This window comes from Pipistrellus hanaki (genome assembly GCF_964339955.1).
Source record: "Pipistrellus hanaki genome assembly, chromosome: 7".
Classification (NCBI taxonomy): domain Eukaryota; kingdom Metazoa; phylum Chordata; class Mammalia; order Chiroptera; family Vespertilionidae; genus Pipistrellus; species Pipistrellus hanaki.
In genome coordinates this window covers 78,130,703-78,145,277 of record NC_140509.1, presented here as the reverse complement: position 1 = coordinate 78,145,277, position 14,575 = coordinate 78,130,703, and the positions used below count along the sequence as shown (strand labels likewise).

At 41.5% G+C, this 14,575-nt stretch overlaps 1 protein-coding gene across 1 annotated transcript in view; it reads left to right on the top strand.

The window, feature by feature from the left end:
- Positions 1-8,497, top strand: part of SLC35F1 (solute carrier family 35 member F1) — a 261,374-nt gene extending 252,877 nt beyond the window's left edge. The window contains exon 8 of the mRNA XM_084889941.1: positions 5,116-8,497. Coding sequence (XP_084746067.1) covers positions 5,116-5,340 — 225 coding nt within the window. The 3' untranslated portion in view covers positions 5,341-8,497. The remainder of the gene's footprint in view (positions 1-5,115) is intronic.
- Positions 8,498-14,575: the final 6,078 nt, after the last annotated feature.

Below are 14,575 nucleotides of genomic sequence, written 5' to 3'. Positions count from 1 at the left end.
GTTTCCTTGCCTTGAATAGCAACTGGCCCAGACCCAGCAGCCATAGATCACAATCAGGCAGAGCCTTTTCCCTCAAGATCCCCACCAGGCCCAGACTTCCAGCCTCCTCTGGTTCTGCTCGCCACCATTCCACTCTCAAGCTCCAGGTGTGGTCCACACACATGGTGGCTGAGAGATGCATTGTCATTGCTGAGCTGTCCTCTCCCTTCCACCCCAAGACACTCAGCAGATGGGTTTTTCCTCTTCCTAGACTGTTGCCCAAAGGGTTGGCCCTTCAATCCATATGTGAAGTGGAAACTCAAGAGAACTTGGTCTCCCCAAATCCACTTACATCAGCTTCTTCAAAATTGGACTTTGAGAAACAACTATAATAGCATTTCATTTCATTAGTGAAATGATGATGCTACCAAGATTCACTCTTTTAATTGGCATTTCACTGATGGGTCTTCAAACTACTCTATTGCCTAAAACCTCCAAACTGTGTAAACTGGTTCTGTTTCAGACAGAATTGGGCTTATTTATTCCTTCTTAGTCTAGAAAGCACACTTACATGTGCCAGTTGATTATCTTTTTATGTGCATTTTATATCACAGAGCATGGAAGTTTGGGAGAAAGAATTTTTTTTTAAGCATTACAGAGTATTCAGGACAGTTTAAACAAACTTAATTAAAATTCTAATTTTTTCCCCAGGCATAAATTGTCTGCTGAAATAGCCAGGCCAGTCTCCCTACATAGAAATTCTCCCACAGCTCTTAAACCTCACATTTACCAGCCTGTGCCGCATAACCTTGGGACTGACAAATCACTGCCCTTTATTATTCGACTGAGCTACAGTTGCATTGACTGCTGAAGCAACCACTAAGTTTTCAGATTTCCTGGTTCTTCCCTCCTAGATGTTTTCTGCTAAAGAGTAAAAAATGTGGAAAAGCTTAATTATATCTAGTTCTTGAATAAGAACTAGAAAGGAAATCATTGTAGCCACATATCCTTGGTGTATGTGGAAAACCTCTACATTAAAGCTATGTCTAAGAACACTTAAAAATATCCTCCAATTCTTTTCCTTATGCAGTTCAGAAGTTAGTTTCAACACTTATTATTATCATGTCTCCAAATGGTATGCCTCTTTCAGTGCCAGGGTCATATCCAATAAAGCCCTCTTGTTTTGGCAAGATGATCATCTTTGGAAACTTGAGCAATAATGCTACTTTTGAGCTATAGTCTGAGATATTTGATTATTTACTTCTTCCCTTCATTGGAGATAGTCTTGGGAACACCTAAGTGCTTGAAGGCAATGTTCCTGGCTTATCAGTTACACAGGAGAAGCCTTCAAAGTAATATTCCCTCACTCTTCTCTGGTTCTTCTCAGAAAAGTTCAGAAGGCAGGACCTATCACATGAGCAGTAGCAGCTCACAGGTGTGTGTGTGTGTGTGTGTGTGTGTGTGTGTGTTTACAAAAATTTGAGAAAAAGAGAGACATACTGGCTCACTTTAGAACAGAATCATCATTTTGTTGGTTATTGAGTTCTGCACACTCCTTTCCTGCTACCTATTGAGAAACTTCTTCACCTGTATCTTTTTTCTTTCTACTTTGACCTTATTTTCTCCCTCCTTCCAACTGCATTTTCTCTGATCTTTTCTCCCAGCTCTCCAAGTGAGACCCAACTTAGATAACTTCTCAGATAACTCCAAGAGCTTCACACATGCCCTGTACCCCCCTTTCCTCGGGGACCTCACCAACTGCTCTTTTCCAGGTCTTTCCTTTACCTCCCGAGTGACATGGTTTCTGTGTCCATGGAATCTTTGTTTTTGCTTTGTCTTGTTTTGCAGATACAACCGTGGAACATCTCTTTGTAAGAGCTCAAATAAAATTTTACTTTTAATTATTTGTTAAAACAAAATAAGTTCTGATCATTAATAGGCCCAAGTGAAGTCATTGAGCAATAGTGACCAGAGTGCCAACAGTAAGCACCTGTAGAAACCACATGGCACTCAGGCATATACAAAGAGGAACTTTTTTAAAGTGCTCTCCCAGGAAATAAGGACAAGACAGAAGCCAGGCCCACCATACTGCATGGCGGGCACATACATTCACTAACAGGAGAGCTTTAAGCTACAGTCACTTCATCCTTCACTTTCCACCTGTGAGGATTGCCCGTGTGCACCTCTGCTCACCCCTGCCATCCTCTTAGGAAAGCTAGAAAAAGGAAAGCTGCCCTTGAAAATCGTTCTCTTCCTCCCATAGTCTAGTTGATATGTTTATAAATATACTTTGAAATCGCTTTCAAACCATGTGGCTTTGTACTTTGTGTAAGCTTAGGTTCATTAAAGTCATTAGTTTATTAAAACTCAACCCAGAAGTTTAATACCAAAGCTAAAATGGAAATGTGGTCTGTCCTTCGTGGATGTGCTGAAAGTCCCATTAGCTAACGAGTAATCAGATGAGGCACCAGCGGGCTAAGAGCTCGGTTTCATCCCTAGTTGGAGATTAAAGAGCCTTGTCCAGCCTTCTCAGTCTTCATGCTACCTCCTCTGGACCATGGCTGTGACCCAGTCAGATCGCCCTAAGCAACACACAGGCTTTCTTCTTTTGTGTCTTGGATGCTTGCTGACGCTTGTTAGCAAAGAGATCAGTCAAGGTGGAAAATGGGAGCAGCAAAGAAAGCAGAGTGTGCAGTGTGGTAGTGTAATGCAGGTGAGTCCTATCTCAGCTTCTCAAAGCTACAAGTCAGAGAAAATGCAGGCAGAAGTGTGTCAGCAACACAGAACATACAGAATCTCCTGATCGCTTCCCGTTGGCTGAGAGAGGGTAGCAAGTTCACTCCAGACAACTGCCCATGTTCGTTTCAGCCTCTACCTGAAATTTGCCTTATCTGCAGCGCAGAGGTGGCTCTCAGGCCTCCAACAGACTTCCAGAGTAGCCCCTGTTCTCCTTGCTCAGGGAACTTGAAATGAGTATTTCTTTGCAGATAAGTTGAACAGCTGGGAATATACAGAGTTTTTGTTAGATTGATTAGGTTTGTTTGTTTGTTTGTTTGTTTGTTTGTTTTTAACCGGATGCTCTATCAAGATAAGTGTGGCATCCAGAACTGAGGGTCATCCTATTAGGTGCCTGATTAAATTGTTTCCTTATCTATCTATAAAGAAAAATAAGCAGAAACTTTTTCTGGCTTTTTGACAAGTCCAACTTTCCGTTGTTATTTCTGATTTTCAATATTTATCCAGATTAATTGTAATGCTGGCCTTACTGCTTCTTTGTGGGCTAATGTTTAAATGAAAACTTTCTCTACTGTCTATTAATAAAATTTCTTGGGTGACTTCCAAGATGCCTCTACCATATAAAATCCCATGCTATCAATATTTTGACAGTTTTAGAGTGAATTTTGTATTAATTAAGTGGAAAGGCATTGGAAATAGAGTACAGGTTTTGAAAATGCAAGTCATTAACAAAATATTTGAGATGATGGTCAAATTAGGAACAAATTCGTTTCATTCACCAAACTTTTAGATAAGGATGAATCTCTTGAGTGTAGAATTTTAGGAAGCACATTTAGGTGTAAGATTATATATAACAGTATTGAGTTAGGGGTCTTTTTTTCCTATTAACTATTTCAAATTAAGTGAAGCTGTTACAAGCTGAGTCTTGCATATAAATCCATCTGAGGAAGTATTATCATATGGTTTTTTTTCTGGAAAGAAAATTAGTCTTAGCTGCTGCTAAATAAATAAATAAATAAATAAATAAATAAATAGGAGGAAAAAAAAGAAAGGAAAAAACCCACCATCATGGCAGGAACGTTAGCCGCAGGCCTATCTTTTCTTTGTGCCATTTTCAAAACTGCCTTTCCTGTTACAGCCATCTTTTAAAGCTTTATTGTAACCTTGCAATTACTTTCTAGATTTCCGGATCTTTTTTCTCCTCTCCTTACTTTTAGCTTCCAATTGACTTTTGTCCTTTATTTTTCCCACCAGTTTTTAGTTCTTTCAGAATGTGAGCATAAGAAAATAAATTAGGAAAATCAAATCCTTTTTTCTCTTGGATGCAGACTATGGTCAAGATGGGGATAAGAGCTATTGACTAAAATGAGATTTGGCCAGCCAGAGTGCCTTGTATTATTCTTGTCTATCTGTATACCCCTGCTTCTCCACTGAACTATCAAATCCTTGATGGTAACAACCATATGTTTCCATTTCTTTTTCCCAGTAAAAAGTTCAACGTTTGCTATAGAGAAGAAACTATTTGTTGAACACAGTGAATGAATGAAAGAAACTACAGAAATGGCAGCATATAGTGTCACCTCACTCTTCCCCAGTAATTACTCAAGTAACTACTTCCCGTATAACTACTCAGGAAGGTTCAGAAGTGGTAGTTTTTAGCACATATGTAAATTCTTGGGCTCTTGTATAAACCATTATTCTGTTGTTGATTTTTTTTTTCTTACAAAACTCTAACAACTGTCAAGCAAAAAATTTAGGAAGCAAAATTCTATAGATACAACCCCGATTGGTTTTGTTTTAAGGTTAGGGGTTCAAGAATGGAACACTATAGTGTATTTTTGTTTGTTTGTTTGTTTGTTTGTTTTTCTGCACCTACTGATAATCTAATGCAAAGATAGTCAAATAACAGCTCCTGCCCAGAACACAAATAGAGTGTGAACTGGATTAGGGGAAATGGGAGTGCCCATGCAGCTGGGTCAGGGAAGGGTCTAGTGTTCATGGCTTCATTACAACATCAAATGGAATATCTATGTTTCTGCTAGGTTTAATGAAGCCAACGATAGCCCACTCTGTGTACAGAGATATTGGAGATTTTTGGCTTTTAACTTGATGTATTTTAATTTGTGCTTCCTAGCTCTCCTACATCCGGTACCCACTGGCATTTTAGGCACAGTTAGCTAAGTGTGCCTCTGTGTTAGCCACAGAGTCAAGAAAAAAATATACTTATAAAGAGACTCAATAAGACCAGGAAGTTTAGGGAGAGCAAATTAACCTCCATCAAGAGCACTGGCCAGCTCATCAAGCACCTGGTCTAAGAGGGAGCGGATCCACCCTGGTCTCCTTGTGCTTCTTTAATGGCTCCCCTCTGAATGCCCGTTAACTTGCTTTGGTGTTTCTTAGTTTTCAGGACTTTACCTCCTGTCCTTCTTCACCATCCTCATCGGGCTGGTGCTCTACTCCTCCACCTCCACGTACGTAGCCCAGGACCCGCGGGTGTACAAGCAGTTCCGCAACCCTTCGGGACCCGTCGTGGACTTACCGGCCACAGCTCAGGTGGAGCCGTCGGTCACCTACACCAGCCTGGGCCAGGAGACCGAAGAGGAGCCCCACGTCCGTGTGGCCTAGGCTGAGGCCCGCCCCCCGCCCACTGAGCACGACTCAGTGGCCACGTGTTCGCCCATCATCTCTGTATTGTACATAGAGAAAGGTATTTATTAGGAGCAGTTTACACGGGTGGACTGCAAGGTAGCAAATCCAAAAGCCTAAACATCAAAGGCACAAGCTAGCAAGCATCACTGGAGACAGGCTCTGACCCACCTGACTTGGAAAGATGCCCCGCTTGTGTGTATCCTGGCCACACCGCCCCTGCATTCCAGTACTGTGAACATTTTTGAATCAAAAGCAACTGTTATTGTTATCACTCGGATTAGTATCGTTGCTCTTACGACACCTAGTTTCAGGAGGATGTTTTGTACTCTTGAGGGAACCTATTGCCAGACCACTCACATGTAGTTTACATAAATCTCACTTTTTTAGAGCAAGCCACTTTTTAAGAATCATACTTCATGGTGTGTGCACAGTCTATGAGTGCTGCCGGCCACAGGAGCCCCGCCCTGAGCAGTGTCCCTGTCCTGCAGACCTGGTGGCTCACGGCTTCCCCTGTTCCCTTTGGATTGTTCTGCTCAATACGTATTTCTTGCTGTGACCCTTGTGGGGAGGAGCTACTGACCATATACTTCTCTATTCTAGGAATAGATATCGCCTTTTTCTATTTTGATCTCTGATTATTCCCGGTCATCGTCTTTCTGTTGTGCCACCTTAGACGATGCCAATCAAGTCTCTGAAGTATCGGGATAAGGAATGTTTCATTTCTGTGGCTTATGGGAAAAACCGGGAGTAATATATGTTTAGGGGAATATTTGTTTTTTAAAATCCTGCTGCTTCTTCCTATATCCTCTCTTCAAAAAAATAGATTTGCTTTTCTCCCCCCCCCCCACTCCCCCACCCCCCCTCCCCGCCTCCTCCCCAGATTATCTTTAGTGATATGGAAATTAACCAAGGTGTTGGCAAAAGCCTTTTAATTGGGTGACACTCCTTCTGAAATACACAGGCATGCAGCTACCTTTATGGTGGCCTCCAGACAAAGTCAAGGTGCTGATGTGAAGCATTCTCTGACCAAGCTCGACTCATCTGGCCACTTTGTGGTGGTAGAGATGTCAACGATGAGAAAGTCTGGCATGTTGGTCGTATTTGGCATCCATTCATGAGCAGAATATATCGACACAGCATTCTTACGGAGACAGAGAATATGACAAGGTCCAGATAAGGCTCTGAGGGATATGTCACTCCTCTAATTCTGTTAAAAGGGCCCTTAAAATAGCCCTTTTCCACACACAGGAAATAAGAACCACCGGCACATCTCTGTGATTTAGAGATAGATCCTATGTGTCAGCATGGGAAATGGTCTTTACGTCTGGCTGGCTTCACTATCATTCAGAAATTCCTCGATAAAGTGACAGGGTTGGTAAAGGAAAAGTAAATGCTTATAAAGCTTTGGGCAAGTAAAATAAATGAATCTTAAGCAAGTAAAGCAAAACACCAGAGGGGTCTCTGTACGACAGAAGGGCAGATTGCAGCTTAGTCGGGATTCCCATGTAGCCTGAGCGAGGCCTCCTTAGGAAGGCAAAAGCACTCCATGCTGTCAATCAGCAGTCACATGGCCCCTCTGCCTGCCTTCTCCTCTGGGCGTGGGTAGTCCAGCCCTTGCAAATGGAGAATAAAAAGTACCTTTTCTGATATGCAGATTGTAAGCTCATCTGTGTTCAGCCCCTTTAGAAACATGTTTTATTTTCTCGGGGAGGGGGGGGGGCGGGGAGGAGGGACAACACACACACACACAATGTGAAAGCTACGTCAAGTCAAAACAACTTTGCCAATGTCTGCTTTCTGCTACCTTTAAAACCAATTAAATACCTTTCTCTCAATATTTCATCCATTCAGACCTGAAGACCTTTAAAGACTGTGGTTTTCTTTTTGTGTTTACATTCCTTTGGTTTGCATAATTTGCTTGATTTATTGCATTTTTAGTATTTATTTTAAGCCAAATGTTTTAGCCTTTTTAAATTCATTTTTCTTTGTGTGTGTGTGTGAGATACTAATTTGTAGATGCTTAGTAAAATCTTAGGAGAAATAAGCGGCTAAAGGTTTTCCTAATCGACTCAGAGGACTGGGAATCTTTTTTAAAATTTCAATTTCACAGAGGTTGGCAATCAGTGGATGGCTGGAAGTTGCCATCTGAAATATTTTCTAGGATATTTCAATTGACTCCACTGTAGGAAAACCAAGTGTGAATGTTAAGGAGAATTCACTGTATATGCTTTATCATCCAGTGTCCTTATCCACAAGACTTTCATGCCCCTCACGGTGTTGGTTTGTCTCCATTTAGAAAGGCTGATAACACTGAATTGTCTGAGATCCGGAGTTCCCATCAACTCTTGGGAACAAAAAAAAAAAAGATAGCAGGAAAAACACTTTCTTTTCTGTATAAAAACATCTATCCTTTGGGAGTGGGATGGGAAATGGGTGTAGGACATTAACTCTAGCTATTTTCATTTCTGAAATGTCATAACCTCAGTAGACACCAGCAACAAGTTCAGCTTTTCAATGCGTCACCCCACCCTCCTCCGTGAATGAGACTAGCAAGTTGTATAGAATTGGATTGGACAAGCGAACCACAGCTTTTCTGAACCCCACCTAGAGATGAGTGGAGGTTCTCACTGCCTCAATGAAAACTTGCCCTGGGCACGGAGCTTGCCTTGGTCATGTCTTCTCACCTCTTCAGACTCTGAAATTCACAACCAGGTAGACCAAGCAATGGAAAACTCGGCACCACTGTGTCCCATGACAACGTCTCCATGTTTAGTTTAGATATTGCTAACGTGTGCTATTAACCTTTTGAGAAGCGTGTGGTATTGTTTGTTTTGCGTTTGTTATGATTTATAACCACGTAGGAGTCCCCAGCTAGCTACCAGTACAGATTTTACCCCATGGGTAGGATTCTATTGTCAAGCCACATTAACAAAGCACACTAACCCAGACACTGCAAATGGAAAATATGAACCAAAAGAAAAAAAAAAAAAGAAAGAAAGAAAGAAATTTACACCTATAAGTTGAGCAAACTCTCCATTTTTGATATTTGCATGCTCCCTCACGGACTGGCTGTGGCCATGTAATGCCTGTATAATGTTTTGAAATAAAAGTAAATGCTTTATGAAAGCTCCGAGCTCTTGGTTTTCTTGAGTGTTTGTCTGCACTATGACGACCCTGGAAGCGGCTCCCATGGGAGGCCAGAAATAGCACGGGAGTTGATATCGGGGAACATGTCAAAATAAAAACCAGAAAGAAAATACTTCCAAATTAGGAAGGGCACAGTTGTTCTCAGAACCGTACATTCAAAGAGCCAAATCAAACATGTTTGTGATTTGCAAAATTAATTACTTCTCTGGATGCTTACGAAGGCTCTAGGGGTGCAGCCTCCAGGCCCACATTTAAAACGCACGTAGGACAATACCGTTTACCCCCAAGAAACAGTTTCTCATCAATGGGAACATTCTGTGCGTGCTGCCCTGGGCACAATGCCAGGCTGAAAGGGGGAGCAGGACATCGATACAGCAGGACTGCTGGGCTTCCCGCTCAGGACTCACAGGCTAACATCACCCCTCCCCCACCAAGTGGCATTGCCCAGCGACCCCTTAAGCACTTAGAGGTGATTGTATATCAAGTTCATGTTCTTGCTCTTCTTGTTCACAATGAGACTTCAAAAATTAGGTGAGCCCAAAAGACTGTGTGTCCACGTTCCACATTTAAAATATTTTTTTTTTAAAGAATCACATTCATTGTTCAGGACAAAAGGAACAGCAGCACATGGATCCTTTATAAAAGTGTTCTTGAGATCCATCGTGATCTGCTTTTATAAATAGTTAGAACAGTATGTACTTCATGGAAGTAATTTGCTTGAAAACATGTGACTCACAGGTTAAAAATTTTTTTTCCTTGAAAAATGTAACTGTTTCTCTAAATTCTTGCTTTTTGTTTTTATAGTAAACTCTCGGATCAAAGACGAAATGCAGTTGAACTTCCACCCAGTCTGTGTTCAAATACCCAGCAATCCTAACTGATTGGGGTCCAACTGGTACACATAATGAATGTGTAAGTCCTGTGTATTCTGTTTCCCAGTGAATTATCGTTTTCTTAAGAGAAAGAACTGGGTTTCCTAAATGCTTGGAAGCTCTGGCAGAGGTAAGACAAGGCAGCACGGGAATGATTTGTGAAAGAAAAGGAGAAACAAGCAAAATTCAGCAGGAAAGTTGTAATTCATTATGTTGCCTTGATGCTCCATAGGAAAGCAAACGGTAATGTCTGAAATAACAGGAACCGACATCAGATCCAGCGTATCCATCTTCAGCACCGAGAAAAAATACCGTGCACACGAAGGCACTCATACATCTTGTTTTTAATGTACTCTGACTTCTGAATCAGACACACCACGTGGGAGGGTATTCCATTACAAAATGGTCCCTTTTTCCTCCTCCTACTCTCAGGTACCTTTTCTGTAAAATCCTGTTCTTGGAAAGGAAGAAATCATTGGTTTCCCTTCAATGCACGCTTGGATTTTTTACCAACCCTCAATATGTTTGGCCATTCTGGTTGGCCCTGGGATATTAAAAAAAAAAAAAAAAAAAAAAAAGGTTCTTTTTACTTGTGAATTGTGCTTCTGAATTTACTAAATTGCTTTCTAATTATGCACACTGGTCTTGCTTTTTCCTTTCTGCTATTTTTCTTTGATTTCCTTGTGCTTTTTGTCTCTTTTCTTTTGCAAGCATAGATAGAGGGCTCACTATGGGCCACCTAGACAGTGTCTCTGCCCTTTATTCTCTGCGTCAACCAAAGTGTTTAATTCAGAAAGATAGAATACAGCTGGGAAGCCCACACCTACCAGCTGGCCTTTCATGAGCGCCTGACTGGCCACTGTGGGCTACTTTTCAGACAGCGGACAAGTTGCCTCCAAACACCACTGAAGCCTGATTAACAAGGAAAACTAATGATCAGAGGGGGGAGATTCTGGGAATAGACTAAAATTAGGGGCTTTCATCTGGATAGACAAAGGCTTGGTGTGAATAAGACTAAACCTATAAAAGCATGAAAACCAGTCTGTTCACTGGGTCCAGCATTAGAGCTGGGAGTTATCCCATAATGCTCGGAGGATAATTTCAGGACAGTTAAATATTATTTTACAAAATGGGGAATGTTCTTCCTGAACTTATTGCCGCACTTTAGCACTGACTAAAAATGTGTTAAGTCACCTAATAGGTAGGAGAGCTATGGTGGAACATTAGGTGAGCTGTGTAATCCTTATCCAATCTCTTTACACTTTTACTATTGATAGTAGATTAAAAGCAGGCATTACTCATAATTATGTCTGGACAATAGATATAGATCCGGGCAATCACAGGCAAACCTGGAAGTGTGGTTACCCTGCCTTTAAAAGATGACTCCTGCACCTCCCCTCGCCATGGGAAATTGGTAGCACAATGGAAGCCATGTCTTCCTGCCACTAGATGTCGCTGTCTGTGGTAAAACAACTGGGTGAAGAGGGCCATCTATCTATCCAAGGTGGTGAAGCTCTTGTTACTGGATCTTATTCGTGGATGGCAGGCCCACCCGGGTTTCTATCATGCTGCTCAGGCCTTCTCCTTGGAAACATCTGTAGCCAGGAGTGGTAGAAAAGTGAACAGAATTCCAATGATAGTTTCTTGAACATCTTCACCATTGTTTCATTGCTAAATGTGTAAAAAAGTAAGAGCAACAGAGAAACTAAAATAAAGGAGGCATTACTGGTTGAATTACTTAGAAGTAAATTACATAAGAAGTCAACACATACTTTTCAAGAAATGCTGAATAACAAATAAATGCATTTATGAATGAATGTATATTTCTCGTGGGAGGAAGAAGTAGATTCCAAAAGTTCGGAGAGCAGATGCCTTGTGAAAACCATCCTGCAATTCTGCACTACCTTTTCCCCTAACACTGCCCACTGGTGCCATTTCTGGGATTTGGGGCTAAAAGGTTGAAACATGGGGTGATACCCAGGTTTGTGCTGCGCTGGGTCTTATTCCTGCCTTTCTTGGCCTTGTCTTCATGGATGGGGGGATTCTTTCCATGCTACCTGAAGAGGTTTGACAAATTTTAAGTAATAGTAACTGCAGTTTTATAGATGACTGGCCACCTGCCAATTTCACAGCAAACTAGAAAAGCAATAACGAAAATCTACTTGTTCTTAAAATGACTACTTTACTAAATGAAATTACTAAAGAGAGAGGAAAGCGGCTAATCACGGGAATAATCAAAACAGTCTCATTATGGGATTCCCTGTGAGCTTTTGTTTGAATTCTCTAATGTAGTTTTTGGCATTAAATAGGATTTTAAAAGCTAACTAGGTCACACATGCATATGAATGGTTGAGTGAATCACATAACCTCTTTATGTGCCCCATGACTCTGCCCACCAGGCTGCGTTTTAATTAAAAGGAAATTTGTCAGGAGAAGACAACTTCACATGGAGTTTGGTGTCAGCATTGAAAACTGAGGCTTCCGTAGGCATTCGCTTGTCAATTTATAATCATGGCTTCCAAACAATAATGAAGCTCATTTTCATTTCCGTCATAACCTTAGACACAGAACTGGAGAGCTGTGGGGAACATTGGAGATCACTTCATTCACAATCTGAAGTCGTTTTATGACATGTAAGTGGGGAGATGTTTGGTTGAAGGCAATACGTTTTGCCCGGAGAAGCTATAGCTTTGTTCACCCCTGACAAAGTTCGCAAGTGGAACGCACAGCGTGTGATTCCCCCGTTAAAGAAGCTGCTCTGTGGTCGCTGGAAACCAGTCAGAGAGCTGGTGCACATCCTTCCCATTTAAGGGGCTGGGCAGCTTGGTAGGCGGCGGCTTGGTGAAGTGGTCCTTAGGAGGATCCCAATTTCCAACCTCCTTTGAACGTGGAATTCCAGAGAAAAGAAAGGGGAAGCACCTGGTATGTATCCAAGGAACTGCCTTTGCCTTTCTGGATTGAGTCCAACAGGAAATGTCCCTCTGCTCCTCTTATTCAACACACAAGTGTAAGAGGGATCTTGGGACCAGCATTGCCCATGAGACTCCTAGATCCAGATAATCTACTAAAAGTTGCAATGACCCATCTGTAGCTGCTTGCCCAGGGACTGAGAATTCCCTGTTTGCTTGGGAAGATGTCCTACCTCCAGATGCCCACTAGCTGTCACTCCTATATTCTCCAATGACCGGTGGCAGGTCAGCATCCCTGTGAGGCTGCTGTCTGTGGGAAACAAGTCACCTGCCATGGAATGAAGGCCAGACATGACTTAGAGGTGACGGAGCTTCTGTGTTCCTCCTGACTATTGGGACAACATGAACCACTCAGTCAAGTGGCCCTTGTGATGCAAGGATGTGTGTGTGTTTGGGGGGTGGGGGGAAGTCATCAAGCAAGAGGTGATATTGACGCTGAAATTTTAAAAGCAAAACGTGCCCCTGCTTTTCCTGAGGAATGAATGCTGCTGATCATTCCAGGGTTCTGCCCCCCCCCCCCCCCGCCCGCTGCTGGATTAGTGGGGGTCTTTTTCAGTGGATGTGCTCTTCTGATTCTTTATTGTTTGATTGAATATATTAATTCTGTTTGTAATTCAATCTTTTTTTCTTGATTCCTGACAGTGTAACGAAATAGACTTTATGTACTAAGCGATTTTGTTATTTGCATTATTGTGATAAAGTAGAACATCTTCAGAGTGCAGCAAAATTCCTGCCTGTTTCCAATGAGGATGCACTAGCATCGGCTTTCTGGCGTCACGTTATTTCTGTCTCTCCCTCCTGAGGCGACTCACCCAGCTTCACGGCAGCCTTCCCCATTTGCTGCATCTTCTCTGCCTGGAGTTTCTACTTCACTGGTTCATTTGTGGTGGATGGTTTCTTTGAGCATTTCAGGGAAATGGTTTTCTTTGCTTTAGAATTTAACTACATTTGAGCTTTTGTCTGTAAAGCCATTTAAGAAAAGGAGAAAACTCCACTGCGCATGAATGATCATATCTCAGATGCTGTCTCTCGGCTGTATGCATATTTGTTTTAGAAAATAGAATTAGATTTTCAATATCACATTGCATGATCATGCAACGAAAGCAACCTGGGTCCTAAATAGCAATGACTTAAAAGTCAAATTATGGTTCTAAAATTTTTTTGATTATTATTTTTTCTAATGTCCTTATCTGTCAACACTATACGTCAAGATTTCCATATTAGCAAAACATCGTGAAATGTTATGCTGCTGGTGGGTTTGGTTCATGCCATCCATTCTGCAGAATAAATCCATTTTCTTCACGGGGGTAGTTGTCTACTTTCACTTCTCTTTCTCTTGTATTTTTACTTCTGAGGTTTCAGGAAAAAATGTTGCACTATTTTTTCATTCATCCAAAAAAAAAATCCTTGGAAGGAAATCATGATCAAGTAGAATAGTGTGAAGATAATTTATAGTAAATAATTCTCTGTAACCCTTGTTACAATGAACTGAACATTATTTTTCTGTCCTTAGAAGGACAGAAAAGTAAGTAAAATTATTAATTTTAGAAAAGAAACTGAAAACTAAGGCAATAAAGTTAGGCCTCCAAATCAAACCAAATGGAAATGTTGTACCAGCTGAGGGTTTGGGCTTGACTGATCTTCTTTAACAAGTGGACATTTGTGGCCAGGATTTCTGATATTTAATGCAGCTCACATGTTCCGCCAATGTGATTAAAAAAAAAAAAAAAAAAAAAAAAAGGTGCCAGCCATGTGCCCAAATGGAGGCAAAGTCAAGATGTAGGAAGAGAATCTTGAGTAACTGCAATTATCTCATAGTTATTATTGATGATGCCCCTATTGGGACTCACCACAGGGGATTCCCAAACCTACTTGCACTTCGGAACTTGAGGCCACCTTTCAGCCATTTGCTTATACAATAGATTGAGTCCTATTTCAGTTACATATGCTAGGTGATGATTTTCTCCAGGGAAGGAAATTTGAAAGTCCCTCTACCTCTGCTCCTTTGCAACTTGATCTAGTAGCTAGCTATGTCTATTTACACCTTAAATGGATGTGTTCCTCTTGTGTTCATCATTTGAACATCTTATCCCTGCTGTCAATCTCTATCAAAGCTGTCAACTCTGGGCTCCACGGGCTTCACAATTTCTCTGGGAAGCCCAAGCGCAACTAAGAACAAGGCCAAAGACCTTGCTTTTGCCCAGCATGCCATGGTTCGTGTTG